This window comes from Procambarus clarkii, chromosome 49 (assembly GCF_040958095.1).
Source record: "Procambarus clarkii isolate CNS0578487 chromosome 49, FALCON_Pclarkii_2.0, whole genome shotgun sequence".
Lineage (NCBI taxonomy): Eukaryota > Metazoa > Arthropoda > Malacostraca > Decapoda > Cambaridae > Procambarus > Procambarus clarkii.
In genome coordinates this window covers 17,516,575-17,533,544 of record NC_091198.1, presented here as the reverse complement: position 1 = coordinate 17,533,544, position 16,970 = coordinate 17,516,575, and the positions used below count along the sequence as shown (strand labels likewise).

General features: G+C 48.9%; 1 protein-coding gene across 2 annotated transcripts in view; it reads right to left on the bottom strand.

Annotated features, from left to right (window-relative positions):
- The window catches only part of tyn (trynity), a 98,578-nt gene extending 82,279 nt beyond the window's left edge, over positions 1 to 16,299 (bottom strand). For both annotated transcript variants that reach the window (XM_069303051.1, XM_045750097.2), the window contains exon 1: positions 16,055 to 16,299. In XM_069303051.1, coding sequence (XP_069159152.1) covers positions 16,055 to 16,078 — 24 coding nt within the window. In that variant the 5' untranslated portion in view covers positions 16,079 to 16,299. The remainder of the gene's footprint in view (positions 1 to 16,054) is intronic.
- Positions 16,300 to 16,970: the final 671 nt, after the last annotated feature.

Genomic DNA, 16,970 nt, shown 5'->3' with positions numbered 1-16,970 from the left:
CTAAGAGCAAGGAACTAAGACCAAGGAACTAAGACCAAGGAACTAAGACCAAGGAACTAAGACTAAGGAGCTAAGACCAAGGAACTAAGACCAAGGAACTAAGACCAAGGAACTAAGAGCAAGGAACTAAGACCAAGGAACTAAGACCAAGGAACTAAGACCAAGGAGCTAAGACCAAGGAACTAAGACTAAGGAACTAAGACCAAGGAACTAAGACCAAGGAACTAAGACCAAGGAACTAAGACCAAGGAACTAAGACTAAGGAACTAAGACCAAGGAACTAAGACCAAGGAACTAAGACCAAGGAACTAAGACCAAGGAGCTAAGACCAAGGAACTAAGAGCAAGGAACTAAGACCAAGGAACTAAGACCAAGGAACTAAGACCAAGGAACTAAGAGCAAGGAACTAAGAGCAAGGAACTAAGACCAAGGAACTAAGACCAAGGAGCTAAGACCAAGGAACTAAGACTAAGGAACTAAGACCAAGGAACTAAGACCAAGGAACTAAGACCAAGGAACTAAGACCAAGGAACTAAGACCAAGGAACTAAGACCAAGGAACTAAGACCAAGGAACTAAGACCATGGAACTAAGACTAGCACCCTATACAGGCTGCTGGAGAAGGTAGTGTGGCGCACTTACTGGCCTCTCAATTTTCACGTTATTATTTACTGATGGTTCACACATTTACCAGCGGTATGTGTCGTGTACGCCAGCACGTACGTCTCCACGTGGCACGTGGCAGGCCTCCACGTGGCCCAGCTTGTGAGTACTGCTGCCCCCGCCCGCTGTGGGGCAGGGCTCGGGGCGTGACCCCGTCCGCTGTGGGGCAGGGCTCGGGGCGTGACCCCCGCCCGCTGTGGGGCAGGGCTCGGGGCGTGACCCCGTCCGCTGTGGGGCAGGGCTCGGGGCGTGACCCCGTCCGCTGTGGGGCAGGGCTCGGGGCGTGACCCCGTCCGCTGTGGGGCAGGGCTCGGGGCGTGACCCCGCCCGCTGTGGGGCAGGGCTCGGAGCGTGACCCCGTCCGCTGTGGGGCAGGGCTCGGAGCGGGACCCCCGCCCGCTGTGGGGCAGGGCTCCGGGCGTGACCCCGCCCGCTGTGGGGCAGGGCTCGGAGCGTGACCCCGCCCGCTGTGGGGCAGGGCTCGGGGCGTGACCCCGCCCGCTGTGGGGCAGGGCTCGGGGCGTGACCCCGCCCGCTGTGGGGCAGGGCTCGGAGCGTGACCCCGCCCGCTGTGGGGCAGGGCTCGGAGCGTGACCCCGCCCGCTGTGGGGCAGGGCTCGGGGCGTGACCCCGCCCGCTGTGGGGCAGGGCTCCGGGCGTGACCTCCTACCATTGTGGGGCGCCGCACCCCTGCGGGGCCTCAATCACCTGGAATAAGCAGTTTACCGAAGCCAGTCACGACAGTTTAACGGCGGCTGTAACTCTTCCATGCTGCTGCTGCTCCGAGTCATGCTGCTGCTCCCAGTCATGCTGCTGCTGCTGCTGCTGCTGCTGCTCCCAGTCATGCTGCTGCTGCTGCTGCTGCTCCCAGTCATGCTGCTGCTGCTGCTCCCAGTCATGCTGCTGCTGCTGCTCCCAGTCATGCTGCTGCTGCTGCTCCCAGTCATGCTGCTGCTGCTGCTCCCAGTCATGCTGCTGCTGCTGCTGCTGCTCCCAGTCATGCTGCTGCTGCTTCCAGTCATGCTGCTGCTGCTGCTCCCAGTCATGCTGCTGCTCCCAGTCATGCTGCTGCTCCCAGTCATGCTGCTGCTGCTGCTCCCAGTCATGCTGCTGCTGCTGCTCCCAGTCATGCTGCTGCTGCTGCTGCTCCCAGTCATGCTGCTGCTGCTGCTCCCAGTCATGCTGCTGCTGCTCCCAGTCATGCTGCTGCTGCTCCCAGTCATGCTGCTGCTGCTCCCAGTCATGCTGCTGCTGCTCCCAGTCATGCTGCTGCTGCTTCCCCAGTCATGCTGATGCTGCTGCTGCTGCTCCCCGAGTCATGCTGCTGTTCCATAACTGTTCCCAGGCCTGTCTTCCGCACCTTCCCTGCTGTTTGTTGATAATGCTGTTATTCTTGCTACTGATGCTGTTATTGTGGTAATAATAACAACAATATCATTAGTAGCAATCTCAGCATTAGTAGCAACGTAACAGCATTGTAGCAACAACAGCATTAGTAGCGACGTAGCAGCATTGTAGCAACAACAGCATTAGTAGCGACGTAGCAGCATTGTAGCAACCACAGCATTAGTAGCAACGTAACAGCATTGTAGCAACAACAGCATTAGTAATGCTGCTGATCAATGCTCTTATCGAGTCCTTATGAGTTGTTCTGGCTTAGGTATTGTGGGCTAGTTGGTCAGTGCCAGAGTCCTCTACTGGCACTAGTCAGTGCCGGAGTCCTCTACTGGCACTAGTCAGTGCCGGAGTCCTCTACTGGCACTAGTCAGTGCCGGAGTCCTCTACTGGCACTAGTCAGTGCCAGAGTCCTCTACTGGCACTAGTCAGTGCCGGAGTCCTCTACTGGCACTAGTCAGTGCCGGAGTCCTCTGCTGGCACTAGACAAAGTGTTTGTACCGTCACTGTCGCAGGGTACAATGCAAGCACGTACCGTCACTATCGCACGGTACAATACAAGCACGTACCGTCACTATCGCAGGGTACAATACAAGCACGTACCGTCACTATCGCACAGTACAATACAAGCACGTACCGTCACTATCGCACGGTACAATACAAGCACGTACCGTCACTATCGCACGGTACAATACAAGCACGTACCGTCACTATCGCACGGTACAATACAAGCACGTACCGTCACTATCGCACAGTACAATACAAGCACGTACCGTCACTATCGCACGGTACAATACAAGCACGTACCGTCACTACCACACGGTACAATACAAGCACGTACCGTCACTATAGCACAGTACAATACGCCTGTAGCATCCACTCGCACACTAGAGTGATTCAGAAGCAGTTTGCTATGAGAGCCATAAAGACCAAGTTCAATTAAATAAGTTGAGTGTGGGAAGGCTACTCCTCTTGCATCACAGGCGACTGTTCCCACCAGCAGCTCTCCCCGCCGCCTGGAGTACTGCTCGGTACTCCCTCCGTCACAGCGGGAGAGATCGCCGAGTTACAGTGACTACAGAGCTCATGTACGGCACATATAGACACCATAGAATATCTTCATTACTGGGACCGTCTCAAAGCTTTGAAAATGGACAAGGAGAGGGGCAAGGTATCAACAAATATATACATAGAAGATACATGAAGGCTAGGTCCCAAATGTGCATAGTAGAATAACAACATACTGGATTTAAGACACGGAAGGAAATGCAGAATAGAACCAGTGAGGAGTAGAGGTGCCATAGACACAACCAGAGAACACTGAACACCAGAGGTCCACAGGTGTTCAACACCCTCCCAGCAAGCATTAGAAATATTGCCGGTACAAAGGTGGATGTATTCAAGAGGCACTTGGACAGGTTCTTGCAAGAAGTGCCGGACCAACCAGGCTGTAGTGGGTATGTGGGCCTGCGGGCCGCTCCAAGCAACAACCTGGTAGACCAAGTTATCACAAGTCAAGCCTGGCCTCGGGCCGGGCTCGGGGAGTAGAAGAACTCTCAGAACACCTCTCCAGGTATGGTAGTATTTAATATGGGTTTAATGGTACATTTTCTTTCGGTAATTTCTTAAATAGTGGTGACTGGAGCGGCGGTGACTGGAGCGACGGTGACTGGAGCGACGGTGACTGGAGCAGCGGTGACTGGAGCGCCGGTGACTGGAGCGGCGGTGACTGGAGCGGCGGTGACTGTAGCGGCGGTGACTGGAGACTGATGTCTGCTACAACCGCTCGTCGCCGCCGCCACCATAACTACTACCAGGTAAACTACGGTAAACTCTGGCACTAGTCAACCACACAACCTTCCCATTCCCCACCACAACTACCACCACAACTACCACCAACTAACCCCATTATAGCGTACACCGCCTCCCCCCCCCCCCCCTCGCCACCACAATCCGTCATATACGACTAACAGCGCCTCTCACCAACTATCATCACTAACGACACTTACGTTATCTGTCGCTCTTGTGGTCGTTGGTAATAACGGAAGGTGAGGACGACCTCGCAGCGCCTCGACGCTTGTAAACTCTGCAGCGAAGAGTAACATTCTTCCAAGATGGCATTAAGAGGTACAGCAGAGAGGCAACTTGCATGTGACTGTTGGTCACAGGAGGACTGTGATGCAGGGAGGAGGGGGGGCGGGGGAGGATGCAGTCTCCCGGACATTATGAGAGCGTCACCATTGTTCATGCCTGTGTGCTCTTTTCCCAGGCGACAACGGGACTATGGCGCTCTTAGTGGGAGCTGCCACGGTTAATTTGGCGGTCATTCTCTCTCTCTCTCTCTCTCTCTCTCTCTCTCTCTCTCTCTCTCTCTCTCTCTCTCTCTCTCTCTCTCTCTCTCTCTCTCTCTCTCTCTCTCTCTCTCTCTCTCTCGCTATCTCTCTCTCTCTCTCGCTATCTCTCTCTCTCTCTCGCTATCTCTCTCTCTCTCTCGCTATCTCTCTCTCTCTCTCTCTCTCTCTCTCTCTCTCTCTCTCTCTCTCTCTCTCTCTCTCTCTCTCTATCTCTCTCTCTCTCTCTCTCTCTCTCTCTCTCTCTCTCTCTCTCTCTCTCTCTCTCTGTGAGAGAGAACACACACTCACACACTGTGTGTGTGTGTACTCACCTAGTTGTGTTTGAGGGAGTTCCCTGGAAACACAAACCAAAACTGTCTCTATTTTCCGCTTGTTACAACTTGTAATAAAGTTGTTATATCTTGGCTTAACGTGTTTATGACGTATTAGAACGTTGTTACAACTTGCTATATTGGTTGTTACAACTAGTTAGGTGTTAAAACTTGTTCGAACGTTGTACCAACGTCGTAGTTTCGGTGTGTGTTTGGCGGGTTGAGCTCTGGCTCTTTGGTCCCGCCTCTCCACTGTCAATCAACTGGTGTACAGATTCCTGAGCCTACTGGGCTCTATCATATCTACACTTGAAACCGTGTATGGAGTCAGCCTCCACCACATTACTGCCTAATGCATTCCATTTATCAACTAATTTGACACTAAACAAATTCTTTCTAATGTCTCTATGGCTCATTTGAGCACTCGATTTCCACCTGTGTCCCCTAGTGCGCGTGTCCCTGTGTTAAATAATCTATCTACCTTATCAATTCCTTTGAGAATTTTGAATGTCGTGATCATGTCTCCCCTAACTCTTCTGTCTTCCAGCGACGTGAGGTTTAATTCCCGAAGTCTTTCCTCGTAGCTCATACCTTTCAGCTCGGGTACTAGTCTGGTGGCAAACCTTTGGACTTTCTCCAGTTCAATCTTCTGCTTTGCGAGATATGGACTCCATGCTGGAGCTGCAAACTTCAAGATTGGTCTGACATAGGTGGTATCCATATGTGTGTTGTCATTTCTATCACCGTTAGGCCATGTATGAGGGAGGCTGGCCACACCAGGCCATGTATGAGGGAGGCTGGCCACACCAGGCCATGTATGAGGGAGGCTGGCCACACCAGGCCATGTATGAGGGAGGCTGGCCACACCAGGCCATGTATGAGGGAGGCTAGCCACACCAGGCCATGTATGAGGGAGGCTGGCCACACCAGGCCATGTATGAGGGAGGCTGGCCACACCAGGCCATGTATGAGGGAGGCTGGCCAGGCCATGTATGAGGGAGGCTGGCCACACCAGGCCACGTATGAGGGAGGCAGGCCACACCAGGCCATGTATGAGGGAGGCTGGCCACACCAGGCCATGTATGAGGGAGGCTGGCCAGGCCATGTATGAGGGAGGCTGGCCAGGCCATGTATGAGGGAGGCTGGCCAGGCCATGTATGAGGGAGGCTGGCCAGGCCATGTATGAGGGAGGCTGGCCAGGCCATGTATGAGGGAGGCTGGCCAGGCCATGTATGAGGGAGGCTGGCCAGGCCATGTATGAGGGAGGCTGGCCAGGCCATGTATGAGGGAGGCTGGCCAGGCCATGTATGAGGGAGGCTGGCCAGGCCATGTATGAGGGAGGCTGGCCAGGCCATGTATGAGGGAGGCTGGCCACACCAGGCCATGTATGAGGGAGGCTGGCCAGGCCACGTATGAGGGAGGCTGGCCACACCAGGCCATGTATGAGGGAGGCTGGCCAGGCCACGTATGAGGGAGGCTGGCCAGGCCACGTATGAGGGAGGCTGGCCAGGCCACGTATGAGGGAGGCTGGCCAGGCCATGTATGAGGGAGGCTGGCCAGGCCATGTATGAGGGAGGCTGGCCAGGCCATGTATGAGGGAGGCTGGCCAGGCCATGTATGAGGGAGGCTGGCCACACCAGGCCATGTATGAGGGAGGCTGGCCAGGCCACGTATGAGGGAGGCTGGCCACACCAGGCCATGTATGAGGGAGGCTGGCCAGGCCACGTATGAGGGAGGCTGGCCAGGCCACGTATGAGGGAGGCTGGCCAGGCCATGTATGAGGGAGGCTGGCCAGGCCATGTATGAGGGAGGCTGGCCAGGCCATGTATGAGGGAGGCTGGCCAGGCCATGTATGAGGGAGGCTGGCCAGGCCATGTATGAGGGAGGCTGGTCAGGCCATGTATGAGGGAGGCTGGCCAGGCCATGTATGAGGGAGGCTGGCCAGGCCATGTATGAGGGAGGCTGGCCAGGCCATGTATGAGGGAGGCTGGCCACACCAGGCCATGTATGAGGGAGGCTGGCCAGGCCATGTATGAGGGAGGCTGACCACACCAGGCCATGTATGAGGGAGGCTGGCCAGGCCATGTATGAGGGAGGCTGGCCAGGCCATGTATGAGGGAGGCTGGCCAGGCCATGTATGAGGGAGGCTGGCCAGGCCACGTATGAGGGAGGCTGGCCACGCCAGGCCACGTATGAGGGAGGCTGGCCACGCCAGGCCACGTATGAGGGAGGCTGGCCACACCAGGCCACGTATGAGGAAGGCTGGCCAGGCCACGTATGAGGGAGGGTGGCCAGGCCACGTATGAGGGAGGGTGGCCAGGCCACGTATGAGGGAGGGTGGCCAGGCCACGTATGAGGGAGGGTGGCCAGGCCACGTATGAGGGAGGGTGGCCAGGCCACGTATGAGGGAGGCTGGCCAGGCCATGTATGAGGGAGGCTGGCCAGGCCATGTATGAGGGAGGCTGGCCAGGCCGTGAGCGTCACTGTGCTGTAATAATCACCAACAAAGTGCTTCTCTGGCAGGTTCAGTCCCTCAGGTTAAGCGCTCCAGTCCTTTGTTTCCTGTGAGAGAGCCGCGGAGATGTTCCCGTTAGTGTAGTTGAGCAGCGTGTCGCTGTAGTAGCCCCGGACTACACTGTAGCAGCCCCGGACTACACTGCCTGTAGCAGCCCCGGACTACACTGTAGCAGCCCCGGACTACACTGTAGCAGCCCCGGACTACACTGTAGCAGCCCCGGACTACACTGTAGCAGCCCTGGACTACGCTGTAGTAGCCCTGGACTACACTGTAGCAGCCCCGGACTACACTGTAGCAGCCCCGGACTACACTGCCTGTAACAGCCCCGGACTACACTGTAACAGCCCTGGTACACTGTAGCAGACACGAGGTAACGAATAGGAGAGGACGTCCTCCGTGAAATGGACAGAGAGAAAGATCTAGGAGTTGATATCACACCGAACCTGTCTTCTGAAGGCCACATCAAAAGGATATCATAAGCGGCGTATGCGAGGCTGGATAACATCAGAAATGCCTTTAGAAATTTGTGTAAGGAATCATTTAGAACCTTGCATATCACATATGCAAACCAGGCTGGAGCCCCGTACTTAAGAACTGGAGTCCATACCTTGTCAAACATATGACGAAGCTGGAGAAGGTCCAAAGGAAGACCACTAAACTAGCTCCAGAACTAAGAGGTATGAGTTACGAGGAAAGGCATACAAAATTCTCAGCGGAATAGACATGTTAGATAAAGACATTGTTTAACACGGGAGGTACTTGCACAAGGGGACAAAGGTGAAAACTGAGCACCCAAAATGAACACCAGAGATGTTGTTAAGATTTTTTTCAGTGTCAAAGTATTTAATAAATGGAATGCATTAGGCAGTGATGTGGTGGAGGCTGACTCCATACACAGTTTCGAATATAGGTATGATAGAGCCCAGAAGGCTCAGGAACCTGTATATTAGTTAATTGGTAGTTGAAAGATAAGGACCAAGAAGACAAAGCTCAACCCCCGCAAGCACTAGATGAGTACAACTAGATGAGTACACACACACACACACACACAGCCACACACAATAGCGCGCAGGGCTCGTAATTCTGTGGCGCGGGTTCGATTCCCACACGAGGCAGAAACAAATGGGCAAAGTTTCTTTCACCCTAAGTGCCCCTGTTACCTAGCAGTAAATAGGTACCTGGGAGTTAGTCAGCTGTCACGGGCTGCTTCCTGGGGTGTGTGTGTGTGGTGTGGGGAAAAAAAAAGAAAAAAAAAGTAGTTAGTAAACAGTTGATTGACAGTTGAGAGGCGGGCCGAAAGAGCAAAGCTCAACCCCCGCAAAACACAACTAGTAAACAACTAGTAAACACAAGGGGCCAGTGGCTGAGTGGACAGCACATTGGACACGTAATCCTGTGGTCCGGGGTTCGATTCCCGGCGCCGACGAGAAACAATGGGCAGAGTTACTTTCACCCTGATGTCCCCGTTCACCTAACAGTAAATGGGTATCTTGTAGTTCGACAGCTGCTACGGGCTGCTTCCTGTGTGTGTGTGTGTGATTGTCAGTTGAGAGGCAGGCCGAAAGAGCAGAGCTAAACCCTCGCAAGCACAACTAGGTGAATACACACACACACACACACACACACACACACACACACACACACACACACACACACACACACACACATACACACAGGAGAATAAGGAACTACCTGGGAGACGTGCAGTGTGAGGAAGAAATTAGAGGAAAGACAGTCCAAGATATGATGAACCAAGTCATATGGAAATGCAAGGAGGCCGAAGAAAGATTTATACCAAAAGTACAAGGGAAAAATAAGAAGGAATATAATAACCCATGGTTTAATAGACAGTGTCAGGAAGCAAAAATGGCCAGCAGGCGGGAGTGGAGGAAGTACAGAAGACAAAGAACAGAGGACAACAGAAGCAGATACAACAGAGCTAGGAACGATTACATTAACATAAGACGAACATCGGAAAGAAATTATGAGAACGATATTGCGATCAAAGCGAAAAAGCAACCTAAATTACTGCACAGCCATATTAGAAGAAAAATGTCGGTGAACGACCAAGTGACAAGACTAAGGAAAATAGAAGGGGCATATATTGAAAATGACAAGGAAATCTGCGAGGCACTGAATGTCAGTTTTCATAGTGTTCACAACCGAGCCTGAGCAGCTGCCATTGTTAGAAGAGATTACCCTAGATGAAAGACTATCAGATATAGAGGTGACAGCAAAGAAGGTAATGATACCGTTGACAACACTAGATGCAACTAAAGCGGTTGGACCAGACAAAGTATCACCGTGGATACTAAAAGGGGCAGCGCAGGCCCTCAGCGTTCCTCTGACAATGTCGTACCGATTTTCAAGAAAGGGGATAAGGAGGAGGCCTTTAACTATAGACCTGTATCACTGACAAGCATCCTCTGCAAAATACTTGAAAGAATAATTAGGCTAAGACTTGTTGAGCACCTGGAGAACATTAGGTTTGTAAACAAACATCAACATGGGTTCTGGAAAGGGAAATCTTGCCTAACAAACCTTTTGGAATTCTATGATAAAATAACAAGGATAAGACAGGACGGAGAAGGTTGGGCAAACTGCATATTTCTGGACTGCCAAAAGGCCTTTGATACAGTACCGCACATGAGACTGCTATTCAAACTTGAGAGGCAGGCGGGAGTAAGCGGAAAGGCCCTAGCATGGATAAGGAACTACCTAACAGTAGGAGCCAGAGAGTTACGGTAAGGGGCGAGAAGTCGGACTGGCGAACAGTAACGAGTGGAGTACCTCAAGGATCGGTGCTGAGAACAATTCTATTTCTAATATATGTTAACGACATGTTTACAGGTGTAGAGTCCTACATGTTGATGTTCGCGGATGACGCAAAGTTGATGAGAAGAGTTGTGACAGATGAGGATTGTAGGATCATCCAAGAGGACTTGAACAGGTTGCAGAGATGGTCAGAGAAATGGCTACTGGAATTCAACACGAGCAAATGTAAAGATATGGAAATGGGACTAGGAGATAGGAGACCAAAGGGACAGTACACAATGAAGGGGAACAGCCTACCTGTGACGCCTCGAGAAAGAGACCTGGGCGTGGACGTAACACCTAATCTAACTCCTGAGGCACATATAAATAGGATAACACCAGCAGCATACTCTACACTGGTAAAGTTAAAAAATCATTCAGAAACGTAAGAAAGGAGGCATTTAGGGCGGTTTACACTGCCTACGTGAGGCCAGTCTTAGAGTATGCCGCCCCATCATGCATCATGGAGTCCCCACCTGAAGAAACGCACAAGGAAACTGGAAAAGATTCAGAAGTTTGCAACAAGACTTGTCCCAGCGTTACGAGGGATGGGGTATGAAGAGTGCCTGAAGGAACTGTGCCTTACGACACTAGAAAAAAAGAAGGGAGAGGGGGGCTATGATAGGAACGTATAAAATACTTAGGGGAATTGACAGAGTGGAAATAGACGAAATGTTCACACTGAATAGTAACAGAACGAGTGGACATGGGTGGAAGCTGGAAACTCAGATGAGTCACAGGGATGTTAGGAAGTTTTCTTTTAGCGTGAGAGTAATGGAAAAATGGAATGCACTTAAGGAGCAGGTTATGGAAGCAAACTATTCATAATTTTAAAACTAGATATGATAGGGAAATGGGACCGGAGTCATTGCTGTAAACAACCGATGGCTACAAAGGCGGGATCCAAGAATCAATGCTCGATCCTGCAGGCACAAATAGGTGAGTACACACACACACTCAGTGGGGATGTAAGGAAACTTTTGCTAGAGTTGGATGTGACAAAGGCTATAGGCCCGGATGGAATATTACCATGGATACTAAAGGAAGGAGCAGTAGCTCTGTGCCTGCCACTCTCCATAGTGTATAACAAATCACTGGCAACAGGTGAACTGCCAAAAATTTGGAAGACGGCGAACGTAGTCCCGATATACAAGAAGGAGGATAGACACGAGGCACTGAACTACAGGCCAGTGTTCCTAACTTGCATACCAAGCAAGTTGATGGAAAAATTGTGCGAAAAAAGTTAGTGGAACATCTGGAGCGAAGGAACTTTGTGACAGCACCAACATGGTTTCAGGGATGGCAAGTCATGCCTCACAGGATTAATTGAATTCTACGATCAGGCAACAAGCATCAGACAAGAAAGAGGGGGGTGGGCAGACTGCATATTTTTGGATTGCCAGGAAGCTTTTGACACAGTGCCACACCAAAGACTAGTGCGAAAGCTAGAGATGCAGGCAGGAGTGAACGGGAAGGTACTCCATTGGATAAGGGAGTACCTAAGTAACAGAAGACAGCGAGTCACTGTGAGGGGTGAGGCCTCAGATTGGCGAGACGTCACCAGTGGAGTCCCGCAGGGGTCAGTCCTTGGACCCATACTGTTTCTTATATATGTAAATGATCTTCCTGATGGTATAGAATCATTCCTCTCGTTGTTTGCTGATGATGCAAAAATTATGAGGAGGATTAAGACGGTGGAAGATAGTATGAGGCTACAAGATGACCTAGACAGACTGCATGAATGGTCTAACAAATGACTATTAAGGTTCAACCCGAGTAATTGTAAGGTAATGAAACTAGGCAGTGGAAACAGGAGGCCAAACACAGGATACCGAATGGGGGAGGAAGTCCTTTATGAAACGGACAGAGAGAAAGATCAGGGAGTTGATATCACACCAAACCTGTCTCCTGAAGCCCACATCAAAAGAATAACATCTGCGGCATATGCGAGGCTGGCTAACATCAGAACTCCCTTCAGGAACCTATGTAAGGAATCATTCAGAACCTTGTATACCACATATGTAAGACCAATCCTGGAGTATGCGGCCCCAGTATACTAGCATACAGCATGGAGCCCGTACCTTGTCCAGCACAACGCGAAACTAGAAAAAGTTCAGAGGTATGCCACTAGACTAGTCGCAGAACTAAGAGGCATGAGTTACGAGGAAAGGCTGCGGAAAATGCACCTCACGACACTGGAAGACAGAAGAGTAAGGGGAGACATGATCACAACCTACAAAATTCTCAGAGGAATTGACCGGGTAGATAAAGATAAACTGTTTAACACGGGTGGTACGCGAACAAGGGGACACAGGTGGAAACTGTCAGCGTAGTTAACAGATGGAATGCACTAGGAAGCGATGTGGTGGAGGCTGACTCCATACACAGTTTCAAATGTAGATATGATAGAGCCCAGTAGGCTCAGGAACCTGTACACCAGTTGATTGACAGTTGAGAGGCGGGCCCAAAGAGCCAATGCTCAACCCCCGCAAACACAACTAGGTAAGTACACACACATATAGTCAGAGTAAACAGCCTCATCCTTGCTTGTTACAGCCAATTACCTCCCCCCCCCCCTCCATAACATTACCAACAATCGCAGTTTATTACACTGGAGGATAATAAAGGTTATACCTATGCATATTATCCATTTAAAGTAGCTTGTCTGTGTTTCCGTCAAGAGCGTATCACAGGAGGCGCGAAAACTGTGTGTATTATACTCAAGAACCGCGAATACAAGACAGGCTCTTACAAGACTGCTCTTCCGACGGCCAACATATAAGATAACGCCGACAACATATAAGATAACATAGGAGGTGATATGTGTGTAACAGCATTGCTGAGGCCAGCATGTTTGATGCTGAACTGAAGCTAACAATCACTCTGTGATTATTTATATTATATATATATATATATATATATATATATATATATATATATATATATATGTATATATATGTATATATATATATATATATATATATATATATATATATATATATGCAAACAAGCCTGAATGGTCCCCAGGACTATATACAACTGAAAACTCACACCCCAGCGAAACAGAACGGGTTCGAGTCACTTCTGGGGTGTGAGTTTTCAGTTATATATATAATATATATATATATATATATATATATATATATATATATATATATATATATATAATATATATATATATATATATATATATATATATATATATATATATATATATATATATATATATAATCAGAATCTGCAGAAACACGAATCAGAAAATGTTATTACAGTTCCAGAATGTGTAGTTGAACAAGCCGCCGTGGTAGTGCGGAGCGCGTTCGCCCTCAACAGCAATAAAGATGTGATAATGGAAAGAGTTTAGACAATTTAGTTCCTGGTGCACGTGAGCGGATTCTCTGCGGGCAGCGACGTCTCCTCATGTTTAAATTTTCCACGAACGTTTAGTTTATTGTACAGCGTCACTAATACTGTGAGTGAACATACCGCTAGTGACAGTACTGGGCAGCGTCACTCATACTGTGAGTGAATACACCGCCACAGTGGCAGTACTGGGCAGCGTCACTCATACTGTGAGTGAACACACCGCCACAGTGGCAGTACTGGGCAGCGTCACTCATACTGTGAGTGGACACACCGCCAGTGGCAGTACTGGGCAGCGTCACTCATACTGTGAGTGAACACACCGCCAGTGGCAGTACTGGGCAGCGTCACTCATACTGTGAGTGGACACACCGCCAGTGGCAGTACTGGGCAGCGTCACTCATACTGTGAGTGAACACACCGCCAGTGGCAGTACTGGGCAGCGTCACTTATACTGTGAGTGAACATACCACCAGTGGCAGTACTGGGCAGCGTTACTCATACTGTGAGTGAACACACCGCCAGTGGCAGTACTGGGCAGCGTCACTCATACTGTGAGTGAACACTCTAAGGTTGTTGTATGTACACCACTCCCCAATAGGAAGAAAACCCGTTGTTCATGCTGTCACTTGTACCCAGACACAGCTGCGCCCACGGATCCCACACACCTGTTGCAAGCATGTCTCCTTCAACAACTAGGCCTACCACTAACACACATGCTACCCTAACGTCTGTTGAAGTCATCAGATAGTTCTTCTCTAAAATTCCAAATGATAATTTTAGAAAAGCACAACCTTAGAAAATAAATAAATTAGATTTTGAATGCTAAAAAATAGTTGAGGATAAAATCTATGATACAAAGTGTGTTCTCGAGTGTGGTGTGATATTTGGCCTTTGACACTTTGTTATCTTTGTATTGACCTATTATTTAAACCATTAACAGATTAATAATGGTGGCGTTCTTAAATAGTTTGAGAAAAAAACTATATAGCCTAGGCTGACCAATTATTTAAAGCCTAATCAACTTATGCCGTTAACTTCAGTACTGAAGTTAACGGCAAAATCAATCTGGACAGTAAAAATCTTTAAAAGAACATTACATAACTCTTACAATCGCGAGAAATGCCAAACCACTAAAGAGCTGTGACGGACATCTTAACAAGACGTGTTGAGAGACAGTGTTGAGAGTGAGAGGTTCGCTTGGCCGCCCCTGTCAGTCACCGCTCCCACTACTCTTTATGCGCCTTACAGACTTAACACCATATTTATGCTTCGTATTTAAATTGGCTGCATAGAAATATTCCTAAAGTTGATAAATGGCGATAAACTAGTGCAAATAAATTATAAGTAAAGTTTTTACCCGTTTCAATTAAAATTCAGTTGAAAAAATGCTGAAATTGTAGAGACCCTTGACAAGCAGCCGGCTTCCTGTCCCCGTAGAGGTCATTAGAGATGATGGCCCTCTAATAAATACTCGTAAATTAAAAAAAAAAAAAAGAATGGTTTTCACAAATAACAAAAAAAAGTTTTAATTCGAAGAATTTCGCTGAACGATTCCACATTAGATATTTGCTACTTGGAAGACCATCCAGAGATCACACAAGACATTTTGCAACCCTCTTTTTGACGTGTTGAGATATTTGTTGGGTTTCTGTAATTGTCCTCAACAAGGCTTCCACGTAATCGTCGCGATTACTGAATATATTGAGAGAAGTTTTTTTTATTATTATTATTTTCTACCACAGACGTGGCCAGACATTTACAATGCTAACCAGCATATATACATTTTCTTGTCCTCCATGGATAGGGTTAGAAATCAGTTAAACATATAGTTCAAGGGATTTATTGAACAATCAACCACAGAAGGTGATTCGGTACTTTTAAAATGCTAAGCTAACCTACATACGTAAATACATAGATACACAGATTTACGTATGCCCTACATAAAGTGATCGAAGTGTCATTAATGTGCATTTACAAAGGTGAAATGCAATTCTGAGCAGCTTCCATATGTACTTTATACACATACATAGAAGTAGTTGTGTCAGGCACACTGGCCCAAGATAATATGTTTATATCCACGTGGGTAAAGCGAGGCTTTTGAACTCTACGAAGATTAACTTAATTTAAAGCCTCTCGGTACTATTTATATATTTATCAATCTGTAAATATAATATTGAAGCTATTACCAGAATAATGCAGTATCCAGCAGAACTGAAAATATTATTACAAAGGTTTCAATGAATGAAAGTCAAACGAGGTGTTTGGATTTTACATGTTTCACAAATACATGTGGAAAAAACTAATTTAATCACTCCATGAACTGAGTAGGCCTACCACGAGTGTAGTAGGTGCCGCGTCATGAATAGGCCTATCAGCAGTACAGTATGTGCCGCGTCACGATAGGCCTATCACAAAGACCTTAAAGAGATTTGAAAATTGGAAACAAAGAAGCCGTGGAGGAGTGACACCTGTGCTTACTATAGGTGTATTTTAATGTTCCATTCTTATCTTGATCTAAATGTCCCCTCCCCCCAACTTGGGGAGTATTATAACTCCCAGTGAACACACTAGCAATATGAATTGAACTAACACAAAAATGCGAGTTCAGTTGAACGAATGGACCTTTGGACTTACCTTCGATGATATGTTAATGTTCATCTGAACTTCAAGAGCGAAGCTATTAATTGTCAAGAATAAACTTGCTGGGATGATGTAGACGCAAGCGATCACTGGATATTCATTAGAGTCCCGCCTTGCAGACGTTCACTAAGACACCTCAACACTCGAGAGCTGGGAGTGGAGTGGGAGGTGAGGCCGGAGATATACAAGTCCTTGGCACCGACGGCTGGGCTGGAATGAACGTCCGACCGGCTACGAGTCTGGCGTCTGACTGACTGACTGTGGCGACGGCTCTCACTCCCACCCCACATAGGCCAGGCCTCGCCGCACATGTGGGGCCTACAGCCACCCCCTCCATCACCACACTCCCCCCCTTTACCGTCTCTAACACCCCCCCAACCCCCACTCTGCACCCCACTTTACAACCCCCCCCTCCCTTTACGTCTCCGTAGAATCCTGTCTACTACCCTCTTGCCTCTTCGTAGAATCTTACCCACAATCTCCTTGCGTCTGCTTAGAATCTTCTCTACCACCCCCTTAATACTTCGGGTTTAACACATGTAGAGCATAATGAGAGCGTGTTGGTAAAGGTTACAGAGAGTGGTCACTACCACGCAGGTCGCGCGCATTACTCCTTCATCATGGACTGACACTTCCACTAACCTGTCGAACTGCTAGAATTGAAGAATTTACATACGAGTCGCTCTTCACTTCCGCGATGACTTTCACGAAGAATAAAAATTCAATTTTTGTACCAGCTTTATTCTCATCTTCACACACACACACAAGTACCTTGTATATACTTGTTGCTGGTTTCTGGGATCAATGTCCCAGCGTTCCTGTCTATGACCAGGCCTCCTCGATGGTGGTCGGATCAACCAGCCTATTAGACGGGGGGTACACGCACAAGAGGATACAGATGGAAGATGAG